The sequence below is a fragment of the Prionailurus viverrinus genome, chromosome B3, assembly GCF_022837055.1.
Source record: "Prionailurus viverrinus isolate Anna chromosome B3, UM_Priviv_1.0, whole genome shotgun sequence".
NCBI classification, from domain to species: Eukaryota; Metazoa; Chordata; class Mammalia; order Carnivora; family Felidae; genus Prionailurus; species Prionailurus viverrinus.
This window is the reverse complement of record NC_062566.1, coordinates 141978693-142000454: the sequence shown is the minus strand read 5'-3', so window position 1 is coordinate 142000454 and position 21762 is coordinate 141978693. Positions and strand designations below refer to the sequence as shown.

At 69.3% G+C, this 21762-nt stretch overlaps 1 protein-coding gene across 1 annotated transcript; it reads left to right on the top strand.

Annotated features, from left to right (window-relative positions):
• Positions 1-3: 3 nt before the first annotated feature.
• Positions 4-21721, top strand: AKT1 (AKT serine/threonine kinase 1). The gene is made up of 14 exons (XM_047862364.1): positions 4-111; positions 2624-2763; positions 12513-12641; positions 15218-15329; positions 15506-15653; positions 15777-15908; positions 15978-16043; positions 17469-17537; positions 17728-17853; positions 17924-18052; positions 18134-18348; positions 18899-18986; positions 20460-20562; positions 20814-21721. Exons 2-14 carry the CDS (start codon positions 2718-2720, stop codon positions 20891-20893), a joined length of 1443 nt encoding a protein of 480 aa, XP_047718320.1. The 5' UTR covers positions 4-111; positions 2624-2717; the 3' UTR covers positions 20894-21721.
• Positions 21722-21762: the final 41 nt, after the last annotated feature.

Here is a 21762-nt window from a genome sequence, read left to right as displayed (position 1 = left end):
CGCCGCCGCCTCCAGCCCGGCCCCGCCCGGCGCGCGCGCGGGGATGCCGAGCGGCGGGCGCCGGAGGCCGCGGCCCGGCTAGGCCCGCGCTCGGCCCGGACGCGGCGCCCGGTGAGTCCCCCCCCGCCCCCCGCCCCGCGCGCGCCGCCCGCCGCCGGGGCCCGGATTTCCTCCCGCGGCCCGGCGCTTTGTTCCCGGCCGGCGGGGCCCGGGGCGCGGGCCGCGCGCGGCCGGGGTGGAGGAGCGGAGCAGGAAGTGGCCGAGCGCGGCCTGGGCGGGGAGGGCGCGGGCCCGGCCGCCGGCGGCGGCGGCGGCGGCGGCGGGGGTGCGGGCCGCGGCCCCGGCCTCCCTCATGACCTTGGGGAAGCGGCCAGGGCCGGGGCCGGCGCGCGGGGAGGGGAGGCGAGGCGGGCCGGCCGGCCGCGGTGCCCAGGAGGTCCTCAGGGACCGCTCGGAAAGGCTCGCTCCAGCCCTCGTTCAAGTGTGTGGGTGGGCCTTGGGAAGGAGACCTCGTTTGCCCCGAGACGAAAAGTTGTACGCGATGGCGAGGTGCCCGGGCCGGCCCTCCTGGGCCCCGCAACTGCTTTCTGACCTGGGTGGGCTTTGGAGGTGCTGCCCACCCTCCCTGGCCGGGGCCCGGATGGGCACCTGGGGCTGGGCCCCCAGACTGGGGGAAGGTGGGGCAGCTGGTGAAGTGGTCCGTGAGCAGGCCGGGTTCCCGAGGACCGACTTGGTGGGCAGGTCACCACAGGGCCCCGCAGCCGGCTCCCCGCTAGCCTTGACTGCCCTGAGCCCCTGGCCCGAGTGCAGGGCGGGGTGCACCCGTGGGGCTTGGTTCTGCCTCCCCCAACTGAACGTGCAGTTCATAGATCGGTGTTTGGAGAGAGAGGGAGGGGGCCCTTTAAGAGCACGGCAATGTTTTGGTTAGTTGTGACTTAAATAATACCAGCAGTGACACACTTTTACGGTAAAGGCGCTCACGGCCCTGTGGGAAACGGCCCTGCACCCGGAGACAGCCCAGGCCCCGGCTTGGTGTGTACGTTCCCGTGCAGATGCACAGCCCCTGTGTGTGCACAGATATATTTTTACACACGGGGCTCGACAGCTGTCTGACTCTGTCAGCAGCAGGCCCTGATTAGGCCAGGGTGGGGGTGGGGGACATCCAGAGGTCTTTGGGTCCAGCCCTCTGCCTCCAGGCCACACCCACTTGTGTCACCAGAGGGGTCGGTACCCCCCCCCCCCCCCCCCCCCCCCCCGTCAGGAGTGCTGTGCAGGGGCTCAGAACCCTGTCCTTGGAGGTATCTTCAGTCTTGCTTCCTGTCGCTGCTGGTGCCCTGTTGCACACGTTGGGCACCGTGTGTCTTCCCTGGCCTGGCATTAGATGCAGGCAGTGGGGGGGGTCTTCCAGTTCTTCTAAATTTAGCCTGAGACTGTCAGTGCCAGGCAACCTTCTCTGGGTCCCAGTCCCCTGCCTCAGGAGGCCAGTAAGGTCGAGGAAGAATGTCTATGCAGCTATAGGTGAACCCATGCTGGGCTCCATTCCAGAGGTCCTCAGGGGCCTTCCTGGCCTGGGGGTCCCAGAGAGGAGTGTCTCTGGGCCTGCCCTCTGGAGGGCTAGCCCAGGACTGCTCATGGGAAGACTGCTCTTTCCCAGGATGCTCAGAATGATGTGTGAGCTGGGTTTTGAGGGATGCCTAGGAGCTCGTCCAGCCGGGAGTGATGGGGATGGCCGCTCGGGTTCAGTGGCCGAAGTATGTCCAAGAGAAGGCTGCTGGTGGCCACTGTGAGCGCCAGGGCCTCTGCGTTTGTGCAGGCACCCCCGTCTGTTACCTCCTGAATGCTGTAATTATGGGTCTGTAACCACCCTGGACTGGGTGCTTCTCACAGACAGGACCCATCTGAACCTCTCTTTGTCCCCAGCGCCGAGCCTGGCAAAACCAGGGATGCCTAGTACATGTTGGCCGAATGAATGAACCAGATTCAGACCAGCAGGGGTGCTGTGGTTTAGGAGGGCCTGGGGTTTCTTGAGGGGAGGTTTTTCTTATGTCGCCTCGGAGGGCTCTGGGTTCTCATTTGCGCCAGCCGCCTGGTCTCCTGGCCCTACTTTCTTCACACTTGAATTTCTTTTCTCTCCTAGGCTGGGCCAAGAAGGAGGAGCCCGGGGCCCTATGGGTGGGAACAGGGGCGCCCTCGCCAGGGGCTTGGGGAGGCCAAGCAGCTTAGAGCAGAGCCAGAGGGCCTGCCTGGAGGAGGTGGCCTCTGCTGGGTTGGCAGCTTAGGGAGGCTGGAATATGCCAGGAGTGCCTTTTGGGGGCCGGGGTGAAGCCGGGGCATCAAGCCCCGAGGGCCTGGGCTCAGGTACCAGGGGGATTGCAGCCCAGGCGGAGGGGAGGCCCGGCCCCAGGGGACTGGGCGCCTGTCTGGTGTCCTGGCAGAACCACGCGCTGGGGGGGTGGGGGGGATGCGGCAGTGGCTCAGAAGGCCATGAGGGGGGGCAGGCCACATAGGAGGGTGGGCCCCGACTGGGACCCCAGGTGCGGCGGGCTCCCTGGCCTCACTGTGGGGTTGGAGGAGTGGGCCCGGGCCGGACACAACCTCACACGCTTCCCTTTGACTCTTCCAGAGGCTGGGTGCACTGGCTGGGCTCGGGGAGATCCTGCTGAGAGGGGACGGTGAGCGGCGCCCCGGCTGGCCCGGCCCTACCGGAACAGGGCACCATGAACGACGTGGCCATCGTGAAGGAGGGTTGGCTGCACAAGAGAGGTCAGTGCCCTCGGGTGCTGGGCCTGGGGCAGGGGTCCCTCGGGTGGCGTGGAGCCCGTGTGGGCCGGCCAGTACGGTGGCTGCCTGGCTGGGTCCCTCAGGCGGGAGGGGCCCCGCCGCCTCCCTCCCCGCTTTCCTGGAAGGCAGTGAGGACACTGGGGCCCGTCCAAGGCCTGGCTCGCTGGCGGCCCGGGGCGCTGCCCGAGGGCTCCTGAGGGCAGGGCAGTGTTACTTGGCCTGGCCCAGTGCCCGCCTCAGGCCTGGGCTGTGGGGCGGTGTGGGGCTGGGGGGTGGGGGGTGGGGGGCTCTGCACCAACCAGGGGCCCGGCCCCGGTGTGTTTGTGCTGGACCTGTGAGCCGTCCGAGCCCAGCGCCCGTCCAGCCTCTGCTGTCCGCGGGCTCAGGGCCCTGCGCCCAGGGAGGGGCTTGGCGGGTCCTGGTGTGACAGGATATGTGGCCTTGGCCCCTGGCCCGCAGCCCCCTGCCCCGCAGCCCTCTGTGACTCGGGGGTGGGGGGGTGGGGAGTGGGGCGTGGACAGGCTTCATGTTTAGGTGTCCCCTGGGGAGTCACTCCCTCCTGCCCCAGGGCAGGGATTAGCAGCCGCCCCCTTCCTCTTCCTCTAGACTTGTTCCTTCCCAAGGCTTTGGTGATCCCCGCTAGCTGGTTAGCCTGCCCTCACGGGTGCCCTCCGGCCGATGGCCTGAGGGTTCCCCCTCCCCACCCCGGGATCCCAGGCTGTTGGGAGGGGGAGCCTCGGACACGGGGAGCAGACGGGGAGGTACGCTAAGGCGACCGGCCGCAGGCTGGGTTTTGTGGGATGCGCGGGAGCCCCCAGGAGAGCAGGCTGGGAAGCAGCGGGGCCTGGAGCGGCAGAGAACGGGGGTCAGGGGCTGTGGAGGGGCTCGAAGCACAGGGTCCAGGATGTGGTCAGCCATGTGCTGTCAGGGCTGGCTTTGGTGGCTGCAGGGAGGACGGCACACTGGGCCTCGAGACGGAGGCGAGGAGGCCCCCGGGCCCCGTGGCCCGTGGGGAGCCCTTCTGCCTGGCTTCTCCCAAGAACCCCCAGCACACACCTGCCGTCTCCATCCCCGCCCCCAGTGCTCACCTGCTGCCATCCCCGGCCTGCTCCCTGTGTCCTGTGCCTGGAGCCCCGTCACCAGGCCGGGCTCCGTCTGCCTCACCTGACAGCCCTGCCCTTCACCCTTCACCGGCCCCGGGCCTTTCTTTCCTCCGTGCCTGGCTGCAGCACAGGAACACGGTCCCCTACCTGAACCAGCAGCAAACGTTTGTTGACTGACTGTTAGATTAAGATGCTCCTGGCCCAGTTGCTGGGACATCCCTCAGGCGGGCTGGAGCAGGGGCGCCTCTCTGACCCCTGGGTGAATTTCAGGTTGCCCCTCAGGGCACGTGCCTTCTGAAGGGGCAGGAGGCTGGGGTATCGGGCCGGGGTGGGGAGGTGGGGGGGTGGCCGTCCAGAAGGCTGGGTTTGGATCTGACCTGGCTGCTCTGTCGCTGTGTCCCTCTCCAAGGACAAATCTGTTGAGCTCTTCGGCCCTCGGTTTCTCACGTATGTGACGGGAACGGTGGCAGGGAACGGCCTGGTGAACTCTAGGGGGCCCCCAGTGTGGGCACAGCCAGCCTCAGCAGCCTCACTGGGAGAGAGGGTCCGTGCTCCCTCCGGGAGATGGGCATCCTGCTGGGGGGAGTGACCTCTGGGCTGTTTCCTGGGTGTCCTGATACTGTGTACTCTGGGCAGAGAAGCCACGGAGGACAGTGGGGAGTCCAGCCTGCGTGGGGATGCCCGGGTTTGTGTTCCAGCCCTGTGCTGACCTGTTCTGGGGTCCAGGCGAGCCCTCCAGGCCTCAGGGTCCCAGTGTGTCCAGTGGGGAGCCCGTCCCCGGGAGACTGAGTTCAAGCTGCTGACGGCTCAGAGGGTGGCTGGGAGGCAGGCTGGGCCGGCAGGGACGGTGGGCAGACGGGCGGCCCCAGAAACGGGTGGCTTCCCGACTGAGAGCTGGACATCTGGACGTGCGGGCAGCCCGAGTGATAAGCAGACACCCCAGCTCTAGGTGGAGCCCCCAAGCAGTGGGCAGCTGAGCCCACGAGCCCCCAGCGCTGATGGCTGGAGCTGGGCTCAGCACCGCTCAGAAACTTGTGCACTCTCTTGATTCTTAAAGGCTGACGATTTTTGAAAACGAGGCCTGCTCCAGGATGTAGGTCTGGCTGAGCTTGGCCTGTGGCCTCTGGTTTTGTCTTCAGACCGCTCTGTGCTGAGGCCACGGCCTGTCTTTGCAGCTGTTTTGGGACATCCCTGCCCGGTGGCCTCACTCTTGGAGCCCAGGCTGTGGGCTCTGTCTACCCGGCCAGGCTTGTGGTGGTTTTCCTCGGTGTCCCTGACCCACAGGCAGGCCAACTGGACCAGGAGAGGGGAGGAAGGCAGTGAGGAGCTGGGCCACGGAGGCAGGAGGGGGCTCTGGGGACCCTTCTGCTCACGCAGACAGGCTCCTGGCCAGCAGGTTCTGGCCCAGAAGCGTGCTCGGCAGTCCTCAGCGGAGCACAGCCTGGCCCCCGGGGGTGGAGGGGTGGGATGAGGAGAGCCGGCCCTGAGGTCTGCGAGCACATGTGCCGAGCGCACGGGGCGCGGTCGTGTCTCCCTGCCCTCTCGCCCCCAGGAATGGTGCCAGCCGGGGCCCCGAGTTCGCGGAGCTTAGCAGGTCTGGTCCCTGGCCCGTCTCCCGCCCTGCTGTGCCCCAGCCCTGAGCCCTTTCCCAGCAGGGATCCGGCCCTGGTTCCAGGCCGAGGTGGTCCGAGGCGTCCTGGTGGAGGTGGGCTCCTGGGCCGGTGGTTTCTCCCACCGCCTCTCCCTCGGTGGCGACTAGGTCCCGTCTCCCGCCGTGGCCACGGCCGTTCCCCGTGTCTCACGTGTGGCTCCGATGAGGAGACCATGGTTTCCCCTTGCTGACACAGTCCCCTACCCCATCCCTGGTCCTGGGGTGCCCCTGGACCTTTGAAGGAGGCAGCGGCTTTGCTAGGCAGACACCAGGGGACCGGCCTGTGGGCCTGCTGAACGCACTTCTGAGCGCAGGCCTGTGGGGTTTCCTGTGAAGGCCCCGTACCGTTGCCTGCGCACGGGTGCCACCAGGGCGAGGGGCTCAGCAGGACCGCCAACGGTGGGTGTCGCTCCCCTTACCCTGTGCCTCGGGATAGAGGGCAGGGCTGCCCTGGGCCTCCTGGGCCTCAGTTTCCCTGGCCGTCAGGTGAAGGGCGGCCCCAGTTCCTGTACAGGTCACACCGATGTGGCTATGGCTTCCGTCCCAGCAGCCCCTTGGTCCGCGAGGCCGACCGCGCAATGCCTTGTGTCTGTGAGGGTCCGGAACTGCCCCTGGGACAGGTCAGGGCAGTGTGGCCGGGCCTGGGGGCGAGGGCAGGTGCCTAGGAAGGAGGGCCCCGAGGTGTGCTCCAGGGCCGCTGGGCCTGGCGTGTGGCCGTGGCCGTGGCCGCCATCGGTGGGGCTGTTTCCTGTTTTGTGAGCGTGTTGGGTTCTCCCTGTAGAACAAACAGCAGAAGAGGAAGCTGGGGCGATGTGTGGGGGGTGAGGGGTCACTGCCCTCCTGGCCCTGGGTCCCTTGCCCTTGCTGGTGGCCCCAGCGGGTGGCTGTCCCATGGTGAGCCAGGCGCCGGGCAGGGGCAGGGGAGGTGGGAGTCACGAGCCGGGGAGGGGTGAGGGGCCACAGGGTAGGCTGTGCTCCCTCCAGCCGGCCCTGGGTAGTACGTTGTGCAGGGGAGAGGGTCCTGAGCCCCCTGCCCAGACCCCCAGTGGCCAGCGGCTCTCCGCAGAGGCCAGGCTCGGTTGCATCAGGCCGGGTTCCTAGAAGTGCTGTGGGCTGGCGCGGGGTGGGAGCTGGCCCGGCCACCGCTGGCGTCCCTCCTGCCCAGGCACACCCAGCCGGGCTCGGGGCCAGCGCCCTCCCCGCGGGCCCTCCCGTAACTGGAGCCCGTGGCTGTGGCTCCGTGCCTGCTCCCCAGGGCCACCCCACGGTGGGCACATGCCCACTGTTCCTGCCCACTCGACGTGCCCGGTCCCTGCTTGGCGGCCCCCCCGGGCAGGCCCCCCGGCCAGATCTGGCCCCGGACAGGCCGGCAGAGGTTCCTGGGGTTCCAGGCTGGGGTGGGCCGGTCGGGTGAGCCACGGGCCAGACCCGGGAGCCCTGCCTGGCCGAGCCCTCACTTCCTCTCTCCTGCTTTCAGGTGTGTTTCTTTAACCATAAGAAATACTAGACCCGTATTTCGGGGGTGTTGCAGTCGACGGCCGGGTTTGGGAGAGGTTCCTTCTGATAACCCCGGGTGCTTGACCTAGATCTCTGGGCTCTGGATTCGGGTCCACAGATCCCCAGGTGGGCCCCAAGACCGCAGGCCTCTCTCCCCAGGCCTGTGACCCAAGGTGCCAGCACATAGGAGTGAAGCTGGTGGACTGATGGGTGGGGGGCTGCCCCCTGGACCGTCCAGCCCCCTGGGATGCTTGTTCGTGGAGGTGGGGCTGTGGCTGCCCCCTCGCCCTCACCCTCACCCAACTGGGTCTCTGAAGCCCAGCCTCCCCGAACCCCACTGTGGTGAGGCCAGGAGCACATCGGCCGGAGTGGGCAGGTGAGGCAGGTGACCAGCCGCCGGCTTGTGGAGGGAGACTGAGAATAGGCGGCGGGGAGGCCCACGCAGCCCCAGGCTGGAGCCGGGAGTGAGCAGGGCCGTGGCAGGTGGCGCCTGGGCAGTGGGGCTGTGGCCTTATCTGGGGGCGCTGAATAAGCACCCAGGGTCTCTGGGCCAGGGTCTCTGGGCTGCCTGGCGCAGGAGACCAGAAATGAGACGGTGGGTGTGGGCAGGGGGCCCCCGGACCAGGGCAAGGGTCGTGGGGACTAAGCCACGTGGAGACGTCCCAGGGGGAGCTGGGACACGTGGTGGGCAAGCTGGGACTAAGGGGCAGCCCCTCTGGCCTGCGTGGGGGGGGGGGGGGCGCTCGGTGCCCAAGGAGGAGGTGGGGTTTGCAAGGACGATGACGTCCGGGCTGAGATGGTCGGCAGGCAGCGGCACCTGGGGTGGGGTGGAACGTGCTGGTCGGTGAGGGGCGCCGTCCCGGGCGCTGTCCTGATGCGGCAGGCAGGGCCCGAGCGGCCCCCGGCACCGTCCCCGTGTTCTTTTTTTTTTTTTAATTTTTTTTAACGTTTATTTATTTTTGAGACAGAGAGAGACAGAGCATGAACAGGGGAGGGGCAGAGAGAGAGGGAGACACAGAATTGGAAACAGGCTCCAGGCTCTGAGCGGTCAGCACAGAGCCCGACGCGGGGCTCGAACTCACGGACAGCGAGATCGTGACCTGAGCCGAAGTCGGCCGCTTAACCGACTGAGCCACCCAGGCGCCCCCCTCTCCCCGTGTTCTGAGTCGACCTGTGTGCACTGGGCCGTGACTTTGGGATCTGCCTGCTTGATGGCAGAACCAGAGACCTGTGGGGACGTCGGCAGGTGTCACGGAGGGAGCCTAGCCTGGGCCGCAGGACCGGGGTCTCCGCTCACCGTCTGTGACCTTGAGAGTCCCTTCCTCGGGCCTCGGGTGCCCTGGGAGCTAGCGGGCACATCACTCCCTGCCCTCCCTGCCTGCCAGGTGGGCCTTCTGGGAGGGCTGGGTGGGATCGTGGGGGAGGGCCCAGCGAGGCTCAGGGGCTGTGGGCGGGGGGGGGGAGGGGGGGGAGCGTCTGCCCTCCATGTGTCACCCCTCTGCTGGGCAGGGGGCGGACGCCTCCTCTCATCCAGCCGTGCCCCTGGCCGGACCCCGTGGATGCTGGGCAAGGCTCAGTCTCAGGAAGCAGGTCGGTGCCCCGCGGCCCCGCCTGAGCGAGGGTCTGACACCGCCCGGCCCTGGCGCTCCTTCCTGGGGGCTCCCGGACCCTCAGGGTCAGCCTGTGGCCTGGTATCCTGCTAGTGGGACGGGGACGCAGGGACCGCAGCTTGTGCACAGGCAGAGGCCTGGCAGGCCGGCCCCCCCGCTGCCTGCCCCCTTCCCGGTGGGCGGCGACGGATGGGCCGCCGTCAGCAGGGCTGTTTGCTCACTGTGCTGGAGAAGGTAAATGGACGCCCGGCAGCTGTCGGCCTGCGATGGATGTGCTGGCGGCAGGGGACCGCACGGTCGCCGCTGTCAGCTGGCGCCCGCTCCCCGGGCCTGCTGGGGCTCGCTTTGCTGTGGAGAAGCAGCCCGGTGCCGCCTGGCGCCCTGCCAGCCGCCGCCGCCCCCGCAGCAAAGTGTTTATCCGGCAGTTTCCCCGAGAACCGGAGGTTTGGAGGAAAGGTTCGCGGGGCTCGGGCGTGGTGGCTGAGCGGGCCGGGGCCTGGCGGCGCGGGGAGGGGGGGGCCCTCTGGGGCGCCAGGCCCGGGCTGCGCCGTGACTCCCCGCGTGCCCACAGCGTGGGTCCCAGCCCTCAGGTCCGCTGCCTGGGGCGCCCCTATCGTGACGTGGCTCAGGACCCACGGCTGGGAGGCACGGAGGGGACAGGCCCTCAGCCTCTGCCCACCTCGTCCCCAGCTCCTGGCGGTGTGGCCCCAGTGGGGTGACTTGGGCTGCAGGAGGTCAGGATCTTCCGGCATCTTCCTGGAGATGAGCCGGCCCCAAGATGAGCAGGGCTATTAGAAGGGCCCTCCTAGTGGAGGACGCACGGGGACACCACGGCGGCCGGTGCCAGGAGCTGAGGGTCCCTTAGAGGTGCAGGAGGAGGTGGGGGAGCCTGGCTGAGACTGCGTGTCCCCCTCCCCCCACCACCCCAGCCAGGACGCCTAGGGCCCTCCCTGGGGGTGGACCGGCCGCGAGTGAAGGGCTGGGGGGGAGCATGGGTCCCCTTCTCTGGTGGCAGGCTGGGCGGGGTCTCTGAGGGCCAGTGTGGGTCTCTCCCCCACCCCAGCCTAGGGCTGGGCTTCTGAGAGAACCCTGCCCGTCCCACCTGCCTCCCAATTTTGCCATGGCTCCTGTTTCCTGGCTGCAGGGGTGGGGGCCCTCATGGCCAGGCTGCCCGGCTGTGCGGAGGGGACCCTGAGGCTGGTCCCCGGGACTGTGAGGACGCCCCACGTGGGCCTTGGTCAAGTGTCTGCCTGCAGTGGGGTGGGTGGGTGGGGAGCCCCTCCGGGAGACCCGGGCTGTGGCCGTGAGTGGCAGGGATCAGTGGTGCACTGCACGGCTTCCCGGAGGTCACCCTGGCTGTGGGCAGGCATCTGTCCCCGGGGCAGTGGTGGGGACCCCCATTTAGGGAGCAGTGACCTGAAGGGCAGACTCAGGCCTCCCTGTTCGTCACCCGCCCGTGCCTGTGCCCGGAGTGAAGGCTCCTAGGTTCCCACCGACAGCAGCGGCCGGTGAGTGTCTGTCCCCACCCCAGCCCCTGTGGCCCTAGTCCTGTGGCTGAGGACGGGGGTGGCTGTGTCCCCCCTTCGTTACATCCTGTGTCACCCCAGCCTCCTCGGGAGTGAGCAGGGCTCCGGCCCCCCATCCGCCTGGGCCGGTCGTCTGGCCCGAATTCTGTGTGGGCTGAACTCACTCGGATGCAGGCCACGGCCCAGGACGAAGTCAGCACTGCCTCGGCCCCCAGGTGACCGCCTGGCTGCACGCGGCCGGGCAGAGAAGGGTCCGTGTATCTCAGAGCCTTGGCCCCAGCCTCCCCTGCCTCCCCAAGGGCTCTGTGGGCCGGGCTGCCCAGGCGAGGGGCCGAGTGAGGCCGCCTTCCCGGGCCCTCCCGTCCCACCCGTGTGTCCTGTGGCTCAAGGGCTCAGCCACGTGGGGCGCGGCAGGGGAGCAGCTGGGGGCCGACCGTGGCCCCCCTTCAGCGCCCTGGGTCAGGGGGCTGCTGGAGGGTCCGGCGGACCCACTGCCTGTCCTCCTGGGCCCCTGCCCAGGGCTCATGCAGACTGGGGGCCTGTCCCTCAGCCTCTTCCCGGCCAGGGCCGCTCCCTTGCCGGCCCCCACACCCCAGGGCTGGATTGTAGAACCTTCCTGGGCCCGGAGTGGACCAGGTGCAGGGTCAGGTGGCCGGGGCGAGTCCCGGTGGCACCCCCGTTCCGGGAATCCTGCGGCCCGGTGGGGAAACTGAGGCCCAGCCTGGCGTGCGGGCGCTGCCGAGCAGGTGTGCACGTGCCGACCGCGTGCACAGGGTGCGGGGCCGGGCGCGGTGGGGGCTGGCGGCAGTTGGTGAATCAAGATTGATTTTCGGGGCTGCGCGGGCGAGGCGCTCGTCACTCTCCCTGCTCAGTTAGCGTCCCGGGGAGCGGCAGCTGGCGGGATGAGCGACACTCCATCAGGGGCCGACAGCTCCAGCCTGGCGCGCAGGCGGGTGGGAGCGAGCGGCCCGGGACGGCGCGGGTGGGGGGCTGCGCACAGCCCCCGGCGCCCCGTCTGCTCGTGCCCACCCGCTGCCCCGGCGGGAGGCCCGGTGGAGCCGCGTGGGCGGGCGGGGTCCCCGGGCGGTCGGAAGCAGCGGGTCCGAAGGGGGCCGACCCCGTGGACCCCAGCCTTCCACAGGCCGGGGCGGGGGGGGGGGGGGGGGGGGCTCGGCGGAACCGGATGCGGTTGGGGCAGAGGGCAGGCCGCCGGCTCTCACGGGGGTCCTCGCCCTGCCGGTGGGGGCGGGCCTGGAGGTGACCCCCCCCCCCCCCCCCCCGCCGCCCCGGCCCCCCCTCCCCGTCGTGTGCAGCAGAGTGAGGGCTGGGTCACACCCCGAGGCCCCTGGCGGGGGGAGGCGGCTGGGCAGCGGGGATGGGGGAGGAGCACACTGGGAGCTGCCGGGTCCTGGGTGGGGCCTTTGCCCGTCCCCATCCCCTGGGGCCCGGAGCTTGGGGACCCCAGCCCCCTCCCCACCTGCTGCTGCCTAGTGGCCCTCCTGGCAAAGCTGTTGTCTGATTAGTAAGTTTTCTATCGTCGTGCAAACTCTTTGCTCGGCAAAATGTAAATGAGACGCTCTTTTTTCCGGGTGTCAGAATGAAAAATGACGGTCGCCGGAATATCACAGAGGACATCTGCTCCGGCTCTTAAGTGCGGTTGCCTGCTTATGGCTGATGTGGCACGACTTGGGGGGAAACTTCCCTGAGCACCTGGGTGGCCCACGGGTGGGACGCGGTCGAGGGTGGCGGGTGGCGGCCTGCGGACCGCACGGACGCCTCCTGGGTCCGGCTTCCCCGTGGTGCCCGAGACTGTGCTCTGGGCCCCTGGGCAGGGCACGTGGTCACGTGGGCGGTGAGGGGCTGCGGGGGCTGTGCTGCATCAGGGCCCTTGGTCCCACTCGCTGTCCCCTGAATGCCGGGTGCCGGGCTCCTTCCCGTGGGCCAGGGAGGGGCCGGCTCCGGCGGGCAGTCCACTTGCCGTTGCGACGGCGGTAACGGTGTGGCCGACACCTGGCTGGACCGAGCGGGTGGGGGGAGCTCTTAGCCCTGAAGCGCTGGTGGGTGGCTGTAGCTGTGTGTGCCGGGGACCTCCTGGCCTGGCGGCGCCTCCTCCAGAAAGGCCCCCTGGATCGGGCCGGCCTCTCGTTAGCTGTGCCCCTTCCCCCCACGCCCAGGTCCCCTTTCCGACACGGGGGCCGGCTCTTGGTCGTGTCCCCGAGTCACGGCGTCCCGGGTGCACCTGTTCTGGCACGGCCGGCTGCGAGCCTGCCACAGGGACGGGGCTCCCGGGGGGCCTGGGGACAGGGCCCGGCGGCCTCGGCCCTCACCGAGCACGCGTCCGCAGGGGAATACATCAAGACCTGGAGGCCCCGGTACTTCCTCCTCAAGAATGACGGCACCTTCATCGGCTACAAGGAGCGGCCACAGGACGTGGAGCAGAGAGAGTCCCCGCTCAACAACTTCTCTGTGGCGCGTGAGTGTGCCCGCGGCCACCCTGGGGTGGAACCGGGGAGGGCGGAACAGTGCCCAGCGGCCCCCAGGCTCGGGTCCCCTGGGCCTCTGCGTTTGGGGCCAGCAGCTGCCAGGGGCCGGGCTGGGCGGTGCTGGCTTTGCATCACCTTGGGAACTGGTTAGCGGATGCTTCCGGCTGCCGGGAGGTCTTCGTGCGGAGGCCCAAGGCTGGAGACCCCAGACCTGTTCGGGGCGCTCTGCCTCTGGGGGACAGAGCCCCGCCCGGGACAGCCGGCTGGCGCTCACCAGGGTCTCTCCACAAAGCCTCTGGGTGGGGACCCTTAGCTTCCGGGAGCCTCTGTCGCCCCTAGGAAGAGCCCTCAGAGGCCTGGGCCCCGCACTGGTTTCCTGCTACCCTCAGCAGGGGTGGGGTCGGCAGGCACAGCGCAGCCGGCCGCGGCGTCTGGCAGAGCTGGACGAACTGGGACCTCTCCGAACCGTGTGGCCGCGGCCTCATCCCGCACCCGTGAGGGGGAGACCCGGGCCTGGAGAGGGGCTGCTGAGCCAGGCAGGCCTTCCTGTGGGTCTCCGTTTCCACCCTGGAACCTGGCTCTGCCTAGGGGCTAACCCAGGACCCAGGCCGGGTGGGGGGCTGGGAAATGAGGGATGGGCTCATCAACCGGCCGCCCTCCTGGGTTCCTCTTGGGACGCCATCAGGGGTACCGAGTGCAGTGCCCACCGAGGGGTCTGCCCCCCTCCCCCGGGCTTCTTCATACACCCCGTCTCTGGCCGGCTCTGTCTTCATTCAGCCTGGGAGCCTGGGGCTGCCCCACGTCGTCTGGTGCAGGTTCTGGTCTGGGGTCTCAGGAGGAGGAAGCACAGGCTGATGGGGAGGGACTCGTGGCTTCCGTGCCTGTGGGTATGGCGGGGGGGGGGGTGTCCTGGCACCTTGGCCGTCCTGCCCACCCTCCAGGGTGCCCGGCCCTGTGCTGCAGGGACAAGGGGCATGGCCAGCACACCCCACCCCAAGGGCTTCTGTCGGGCAGTCGCTGCCTTTCCGTCCTCCGGCCTGGGGGTCTCCCAGGGGGGCTTTACCACGACCTGGGTGTGGTGAGTCCCGCCTCTCCATCCTCAGGCTCCACAAAGCAGCTGTGAGAGTAGGAGCCCTGGGGTGAAGGGAGACCAGGGAGGCAGGCGCCGCTGTCCCCTGCAGCCTGGTGGCCATGCAGGGGACCTTACTGCAGTGCCTCTGGGCTCCCCCCAGCGCCTCCTTGTTTGGGGCCAGGTGGGGCTTCAGGAAGGAGGCCTGGCTGGGGTGGGGCTGGGTGCCACCGTGCTGGCAGGGGCATGAGGGGCCCCAAGGGATGATCCGTACAGGCGGAGCGTGGGGGGATCGAGGGGGACTCTGCAGAGGCGCACAGGAGGTAGGCACACTCCAGAGGGCTGCCTGAGCAGAGCGGGAGGTGCTGGGGCCTCGAAACTGGGCCGCGGTCCAGCTGGAGCGGCAGCCAAGGAGCAGAGCCGCACGGGACAGGGGCTCGTCCTTGCGGGGGGGGGTGGGGTGCCGGGGCTGGGGAGACCGGTGGTCTCCGATGGGCGAGTGGGGGGTGGGTGTCAGCACCGAGGAGACCGCCACGGGATTTTCCAGCCCCCACCCCTGTGCCAACACGGGCCACCGGCCCCACGAGGCTGGCCCCAAGCCCCTCCTGGCACCCGGCCCTGGTTCACCCCTTGCTTACACTCTGCTGAGCCCAACCAGGGGCCCTCGAGGCTGCCGGGGCACAGGCACCGGGACGTCGGAAGCCCCTTCACGGGCCCCGAAACCCGTCTCCTCTCCCACAGACGGAGCTGGCATGGCCTGGGATTTCTCAGCACCCCCTACTGGTTCCCACCCCTCTGGGGGCTTGGTGCACCCCCACAGCCCCTCTGCTCCCGGTGTGCGCGTGCCCCAGGTGTAGGTCTGGGTGCTCCCAGTGTGTGGGTGCTCCCGGTGTAGGTGTGTGTGCTCCCGGTGTGCGTCTGGGATCCCTCTGGAGGGTGGCGGTAGGGTGTCGCCAGTGTCAGGTGGCCGGGTACAGTCCGAGCAGCCTCCAGGGAGGGTCATCTGCCGGGACAGGCGGCCCCTGAAGGGTGAGTCGGCACCAGCCTCTGCCCTGGGGTTGGCCCCGCTTGGAGGGGCAGGGGGCCGGCAGTCACGGCTGGGAAATGGCGGGAGGTTCCTGCTCGGAGGCCAGCTGCCTGCCCCCCCGGGGGCCCCCATACTCCCCACCCTCTGTCCAGTCGAGCGGTGTCCTGGCGCGCCGCATGGGCTCAGCGACCAAATGGCCAGGGGAGACGGCCCGGGGCTGAGGAGACCCAGCCTCAGCCCGCCCTGCAGGGGCGCGTCTCCCGGCCAGAGCACGGCGTCTGGGCCGGGACAGGGGTCCCGGCTCCGTTTTGCGGTCGGGGAAGCCAGAGCATGGGGCGGGGATGGGACAGGACTTCCCAGGACCCGGTGGGGGGGGGGGAGGGGAGGAGGGCCTGGGGGGGCGGGGGCAGGGGGGCTGTGTGGGGCCGGGGGTGTGCAGAGGGACGCTCACGTGCCAGCCCTGCCCCCAGAGTGTCAGCTGATGAAGACGGAGCGGCCCAGGCCCAACACCTTCATCATCCGCTGCCTGCAGTGGACCACGGTCATCGAGCGCACCTTCCACGTGGAGACCCCCGAGGAGCGGTGCGGGACGGACACGCGGGGGTGGGGGGGGCGGGGGGGCCCCCCCTGCTCCCCAGCGCTCCCGTGCCCTCCTCAGGCCCCTGGTGGGGTGGACGCGCCAGCCTGCGGGGGGCCAGGCCTCGGTGTCCCCCAGCATCTGGGCCTGGAGCACGGGGCCTCACCCGGCCGCCCTGCAGGGAGGAGTGGACCACCGCCATCCAGACGGTGGCCGACGGGCTCAAGAGGCAGGAGGAGGAAATGATGGACTTCCGGTCGGGCTCGCCCAGCGACAACTCGGGGGCCGAGGAGATGGAGGTGTCCCTGGCCAAGCCCAAGCACCGCGTGGTGAGGCCCCCCCCCACCACGGGCAGCACAGTGGGGGGCGGCGAGGGGCAGGGACGCAGGACCCCCGGAGGGCCGGGCCCCCATGCGGCCCCTGACCCCGGGCACCGGCCCGCCGCCCCGCAGACCATGAACGAGTTTGAGTACCTGAAGCTGCTGGGCAAAGGCACGTTTGGGAAGGTGATCCTGGTGAAGGAGAAGGCCACGGGCCGCTACTATGCCATGAAGATCCTCAAGAAGGAGGTCATCGTGGCCAAGGTAGGGCGCAGGGCCGGGTGGCCTGGGGGTGGGGGGCGGGCCGGCGGCTCACCTGGGCCTGTCTTCCAGGATGAGGTGGCCCACACGCTCACAGAGAACCGCGTTCTCCAGAACTCTCGGCACCCTTTCCTGACGGTGAGTCCTGGAGGCGCGAGCTGTCTGCGTGAAGTCCCCCGCCCCTGGCCTGAGGGACCCTCGTGCCTTCTCCCCACAGACCCCGGGCTTCTGTGCTTCAGAATTCAGGCCCATGAGGGCGGGGGGGGGGGAGGTGCTGTTTGCTGCCCCTGCCGTGCAGGGGTGGTGGGTGACCCTGTCTTCCCTCTGCTCTGCCTGAGGCCCCGGGAGGCACCAACCCCGCCCACCCCTGCATGCCGACCCTTCTGCACACAGCCTTCCAGCTGTTTCCCCTTTGAGGCTCCGGTCAGGAGGGTCTCTGTCCCCGGGGAGGTTCTTGGCCCAGGAGGGGTGTAGGGAAGCTCTTAGAGAGCATCGAGAACGAGCTAGAAGTTGTTTCCTGGCCGAGCCACCCAGGAAGGTGTGGGCGAGCTGGTCAGCAGTGCAGTGGACGGACGGGCTGCTGCTCGCCTGGGGCGTCGGGACCGGGCCAGGCACCACTCGGGCTCTCCTGAGGACCCCCCCAGGCCCGGTCCACGGCGTCCCCAGCCCAGGCGCTGCCTGACCCAAAGCGGCGGCAAAGCAGAGAAGCCCCTTCCCTCCAGTTCGTGCTCCTTCAAACGTTTCCTTGTGAGGCGTGACCGGCCCGCCCCTGTGGGGGGGTCTTACCTCGTCTCGCTCGCCGCTCTTCCTCTTCCCCAGGCTTTGTGCCCTGCCCTCCCCCTCTGCATGCCCCTTGTCACAGGCGACGGAACTCAGGCCACGCACACTGGCTCCCCTCCTGCGGGCTCCCCACGGGATAGGGCGTGGGGCCTGGAGAGTTGGGGGCGGTGGCCTCATGGCACAAGGTCTGGAGCTGGTCTCCTGGCCTGTGTTTCCTGTGAACGGGGCTCATCCCTGGCCGCCGGGTGAGACCCAGGGTCTGTCCCTCGTGGGGAAGACTTGGTCCTCCAGGCCTTTCCTTTTAAAGCAAGGCAGGAGGGGCACCTGGGTGGCTCAGTCAGTTTGGCATCTGACTTCGGCTCAGGTCATGATACCTTGGTTTGTGGGTTCGAGCCCCGCATTGGTCTCTGTGCTCAGAGCTCGGAGCCTGGAGCCTGCTTCGGCTTCTGTGTCTCCCTCTCTCTCCGCCCCTCCCCTGCTCACGCTCTGTCTCTCTCTGTCTCAAAAATAAATTAAACAACATTAAAAAAATTAAAAAAAAATAAAGCAAGGCAGGAAGGGGGTGCCGGGGTGGTGGGGAGGAGCCTCTCCGCCGCCGTCCTGCTTCCCATGTTTGTGGCCTGGAGCCCCACGGCCCTGCAGGGAGGCCTCCACACGTGCACCGGAGCCTGCTGGCCCCTACCCTGCCCGAGATCCGACCCGGAGCCCGCGCCTGCTTCAAGCACGGCCGGTGGGCGTCAGGGGTCCCGCAGGGCCACGGTGCCAGCTCTGCCTTCCCCGTAGGCCCTGAAGTACTCCTTCCAGACCCACGACCGTCTCTGCTTCGTCATGGAGTATGCCAACGGGGGCGAGGTAGGCCGGCCCTCCGTGAGCCTCGGGCCGCCTTCCCCGGCACGGGGACGGTGCCCGCCCCGCCCCCAGCGCCCCCCGCACCGCGTGTCGGGGTCTTGCCTTGCCCCGGGGACAGTATCCACCCCCCCACCCCCGGCCCCGAGCACTGCGGTCTCGCTCTGGGACCCTGACGGCGGCCCTCGTCCGCCAGCTCTTCTTCCACTTGTCCCGGGAGCGGGTCTTCCCCGAGGACCGTGCGCGCTTCTACGGCGCCGAGATCGTGTCCGCGCTGGACTACCTGCACTCCGAGAAGAACGTGGTCTACCGCGACCTCAAGGTGGGTGGGTGCGAGCAGGCGGGGCCGCGGCGGGGGCAGGGCCGGCGCTGACCCGGAGGCCACCCCGCAGCTGGAGAACCTCATGCTGGACAAGGACGGGCACATCAAGATCACCGACTTCGGCCTGTGCAAGGAGGGCATCAAGGACGGCGCCACCATGAAGACCTTCTGTGGGACGCCCGAGTACCTGGCCCCCGAGGTGCGCGCCCGCCCCCCGCCCCCCGCCCCCCGGAGACCCGGGACCGCGGGGCGGCCCGTGACGCTGTGCCCGCGCCCCCAGGTGCTGGAGGACAACGACTACGGCCGCGCGGTCGACTGGTGGGGGCTGGGCGTGGTCATGTACGAGATGATGTGCGGCCGCCTGCCCTTCTATAACCAGGACCACGAGAAGCTCTTCGAGCTCATCCTCATGGAGGAGCTCCGCTTCCCGCGCACGCTCAGCCCCGAGGCCAAGTCCCTGCTGTCGGGGCTGCTCAAGAAGGACCCTAAGCAGAGGTGCGCCCCTGGCCCCGGGCCGGCAGGGTGCCGGCGAGCCGCCCCATCCCCCCCGCTTCCCCCAGGAGCAGCTGGGCGCCTCCCGGGCCACGAGGCTCACCTGCAGCGTCCTCGGCCGGGGCCGGCCGGGGCCGGACGGGCACCTGCGCCCGGGCCTCGCGGCCTCCACACGTGCTCAGGAAGACCCCACCCGGTGTGCCGCGCCTCCCTCTTCCTCCGGCCCCGCCGCCCCGGGGCCGCGCCGTCAGCTGGCGCTGTGGCCCCAGCCCACGCCCGGGATCGAGCTGTCCCCCTCACGCGATCTCCCCGCGCCCTCGAGACCCCGCTGCCCCACCCCCCACCGTCCCCCACCACCCGGGGCCAGGCCGTCCCACTCGCTGTGCCCCCCCCCCCCACCCCTCCCAGGGTCACGCTGACCCTCCTGTACTGCCCCCCGGCGGCCCCCAGGGACCCCAGTGTCCAGTACAGTCAGGCGTCCCAGCCTCCCCCAGCAGGAGGAGGGGCCCCGGGCCAGCGGGCAGCGTGAGGCACTGACCAGTCTCCTCCGCAGGCTGGGAGGGGGCGCCGACGACGCCAAGGAGATCATGCAGCACCGCTTTTTCGCCAGCATCGTGTGGCAGGACGTGTACGAGAAGAAGGTGCGTGGGGGCCTGGCGCGCGGCCCCCCATCCCCGCGCCCCCTCCCCGGGCTCGCAGGGTCTGCGCCGCGGGGTCTCCTCCTGAACGCTGTTCAGGGCCCCCCGCCCGGCCCCCCGGAAGGAGCCGTGTGCACGGACTCCTGGAACACGGTGCCCCGCCAGGTGGGGGCACCAGGCCTTTTCCAGCCCCGCCGCTAAGGGCTGGCCTTTGCTCTCCCAGTGCCTCCAGTTATCTGACCTCGGTCCCTCCTGCTGCAGGGAGAGCCCCACCCACCCTCTGAGCATGCAAACTGGGGGGAAACACAGGCCTGTCTGGCACATGGGAGGTCTCCCGGGAGCCAGGCGACTGCTTCCTGCACACAGCCCTCTGTCCCCCGCCCCCAGGGACTTGGGAGCGCCGGGCCCTGGCCCAGGCCGGCGCGGCGGCCCGGCAGGCTCAAGAAGGCCGTGCTAGGGCGTGCGGGGCGCCCTGTCTCCGAACACACTTCCCGCCGGTTTCCATCGCACCCTCCCCCGTAGGCCCGTCACAGGCCACACGCCCTGCCTCGAGCAGAGACCCTGCTAGCTCTTGAGGGCCAGCCCTGGTGTCCCGGGGGGGGGGGGGGGGGCGGGGGGGGTGGTGCTGGCCTGCAGGGCCCTCCTCCCACATGCACACCCCCTACGGTTACCTGTGCGTCCTCTGTCACGGGGAGGCCTCTCTGCAGCCTGACTCAGCCAGCTGCACTGTGGCCTTGAGCGCACGTGAGGCCAGCCAGGCCCCGCGCTCGGGTGGGAAGCCTGGAGGGCGAGGCCCCAGCAGGGACGTGCGCAGGAAGGCCTGGCCTCCTCTCCTGGTGGGAGGTCGGGCAGGGAGGGCCCTGGGAGCCCTCTGGGTTTGGGGGCAGGTCAAGTTCACTTTGTGCCCCGGGGCGCCTGGCTGGGGCTGGCACGGGCACGTGGCGCTGCCTGGCTCCGCCGTGGGTTCCCTCCCAGGGCTGCGGTGGGCTCTCTGGACCCGCTGCGTGGGAATACTACCCGCTGGCCCAGGGGGCTCCAGGGATGGGGGAACCGGGACTGTCCCTCTGTCAGGAACGATCAAAGTGCGGCCGCTGGCAGCTGGGCCCCCATGGCCATGGTCAGGAAGGGGTGCGTGTGGCCCCTGGGGATGGGGCTCTGGGGCTGGGAGCGCCCCCGTGTTCCATGGTGTCCTTGTTCACCCCCTTCCGCGTCCGAAGAAAGCTACGAAAGAGGAGAAAACAGGACTTGTTTCCTTCCACCTGGGGGTACTGGGGCCCCGCAGGACTGGTCACCTGCCGGGCCTGCCCTTGTGGGGGGGGCGGGTCTGCAGGGCCCGGGCCACCGCCCTCCCCTGTGGCTCCTTGCTGCTGCAGTCTCGCGCTGCCTGGAGACACGAAACCCTTCCTGGGGGCGGCCCCTGGGGGGCAGTGCAGAACGCGGTCTGTAACTTGCCTCCCCTCCCCTTGCGCCCTGCAGCTCAGTCCGCCCTTCAAGCCCCAGGTCACCTCAGAGACGGACACCAGGTATTTTGATGAGGAGTTCACGGCCCAGATGATCACCATCACGCCCCCCGACCAAGGTGAGGGATGCCCCCCCCCCCCCCCGCCAACCCCCAAGTCTGTTTCCTCCCTTCTCTTCAAACCGCAGAAGTTAGCGGCTGCCCCTGGCAGAGAGGCCCACAGGGTTCACCGGACAGGTCCCTCTGGAGGGTGGCGATGGGCGCGGGAGGGCACCGTCCCTGTTCCTGGCATCAAGAGGGTCCTTTTCCCCAGCGCGTGGTGGCCGCGATCCCGGCACTGGGGTCTGAGCGTGCCGCCCACCCGCCCACAGGCGACAGCGTGGAGGGCGAGGACAGCGAGCGGAGGCCCCACTTCCCACAGTTCTCCTACTCCGCCAGCGGCACGGCCTGAGGAGGCCAGCAGCGGACTCCCGACGCCGGCTTCAGGGGACGGGGAGGAAGCCTCGCGGACAATCCGATCCCTAGTTCGTGTCGTGTCCGAGGGAGCCGCCTCGGAGCGCGGTGGGAAGGCCTTCGTGCTGCGGGAGGGGCGGCCCGCCTGGGAGGGAAGGGGTCCTGCGGGTCTTTCTAATTTATTTCGTCTAGCTCTCCAGACGTGGCCTTGGCCTTCAGAACAATTAGACTCACATAGGAAAGGGTCGAGGACTTCTGCAGCCACGTGCAATTGGGGGCCCGGGAGGGCTCTGTCCCCGGCCCCTCCGGCCCTCCAGCCAGCGGTCCCTGGCTGCCACCTGTCTCGGCCCAGCCCCCGGGACCCCAGAAGCGCCCGGCGGTGACGCGCTGGCCCGGTTCCCTCGGCGTCCTGGCGGGGAGCGGCTCTTGAGTGGGGCCGGGGCGGGGGCAGGGGCAGGGGCAGGGGCAGGGGCAGGGGCAGGGGCAGGCGGGGGCCGGAGGCTGAGAACGAGGTTGCGATCTGTTGCTGTGTAATACGCTATCACGTGCATTTGGGGTTTTCTCATCTTAGTGACAAGAAAGCCCCTCCCTCCCGCCCTCTTTTCCCTTTGGGGCACCTCAACGGTGTCCCCAGGTAGCACTCTTCTGTCGAGAAGCTTCACTGTCCCGCCACGCGCCCCACGCCCTCTGGAGGGGCCTTCAGCGCGCCCTCTGTGCCTCCGGGCCGGACTCCGCGCTGCACGGGGGCGCTTTTTACATTCAACTTTACTATTTTTACTATTATGAGACTTTCCCTCCAAATTCTTCAATAAACACTGCTTTTCAACTTTGTGGCTTGTTCTGGTGGGTGGCGGGCGGCAGAGCGTG

Coding starts and splice junctions, on each gene's coding strand:
- AKT1 (XM_047862364.1), top strand. CDS start 2,718: ATGAACGACGTGGCCATCGTGAAGGAGGGTTGGCTGCACAAGAGAG. Junction 15,909..15,977: donor AGGAGGTCATCGTGGCCAAG/GTAGGGCGCAGG, acceptor CCTGTCTTCCAG/GATGAGGTGGCCCACACGCT. Junction 17,538..17,727: donor AGTATGCCAACGGGGGCGAG/GTAGGCCGGCCC, acceptor CTCGTCCGCCAG/CTCTTCTTCCACTTGTCCCG.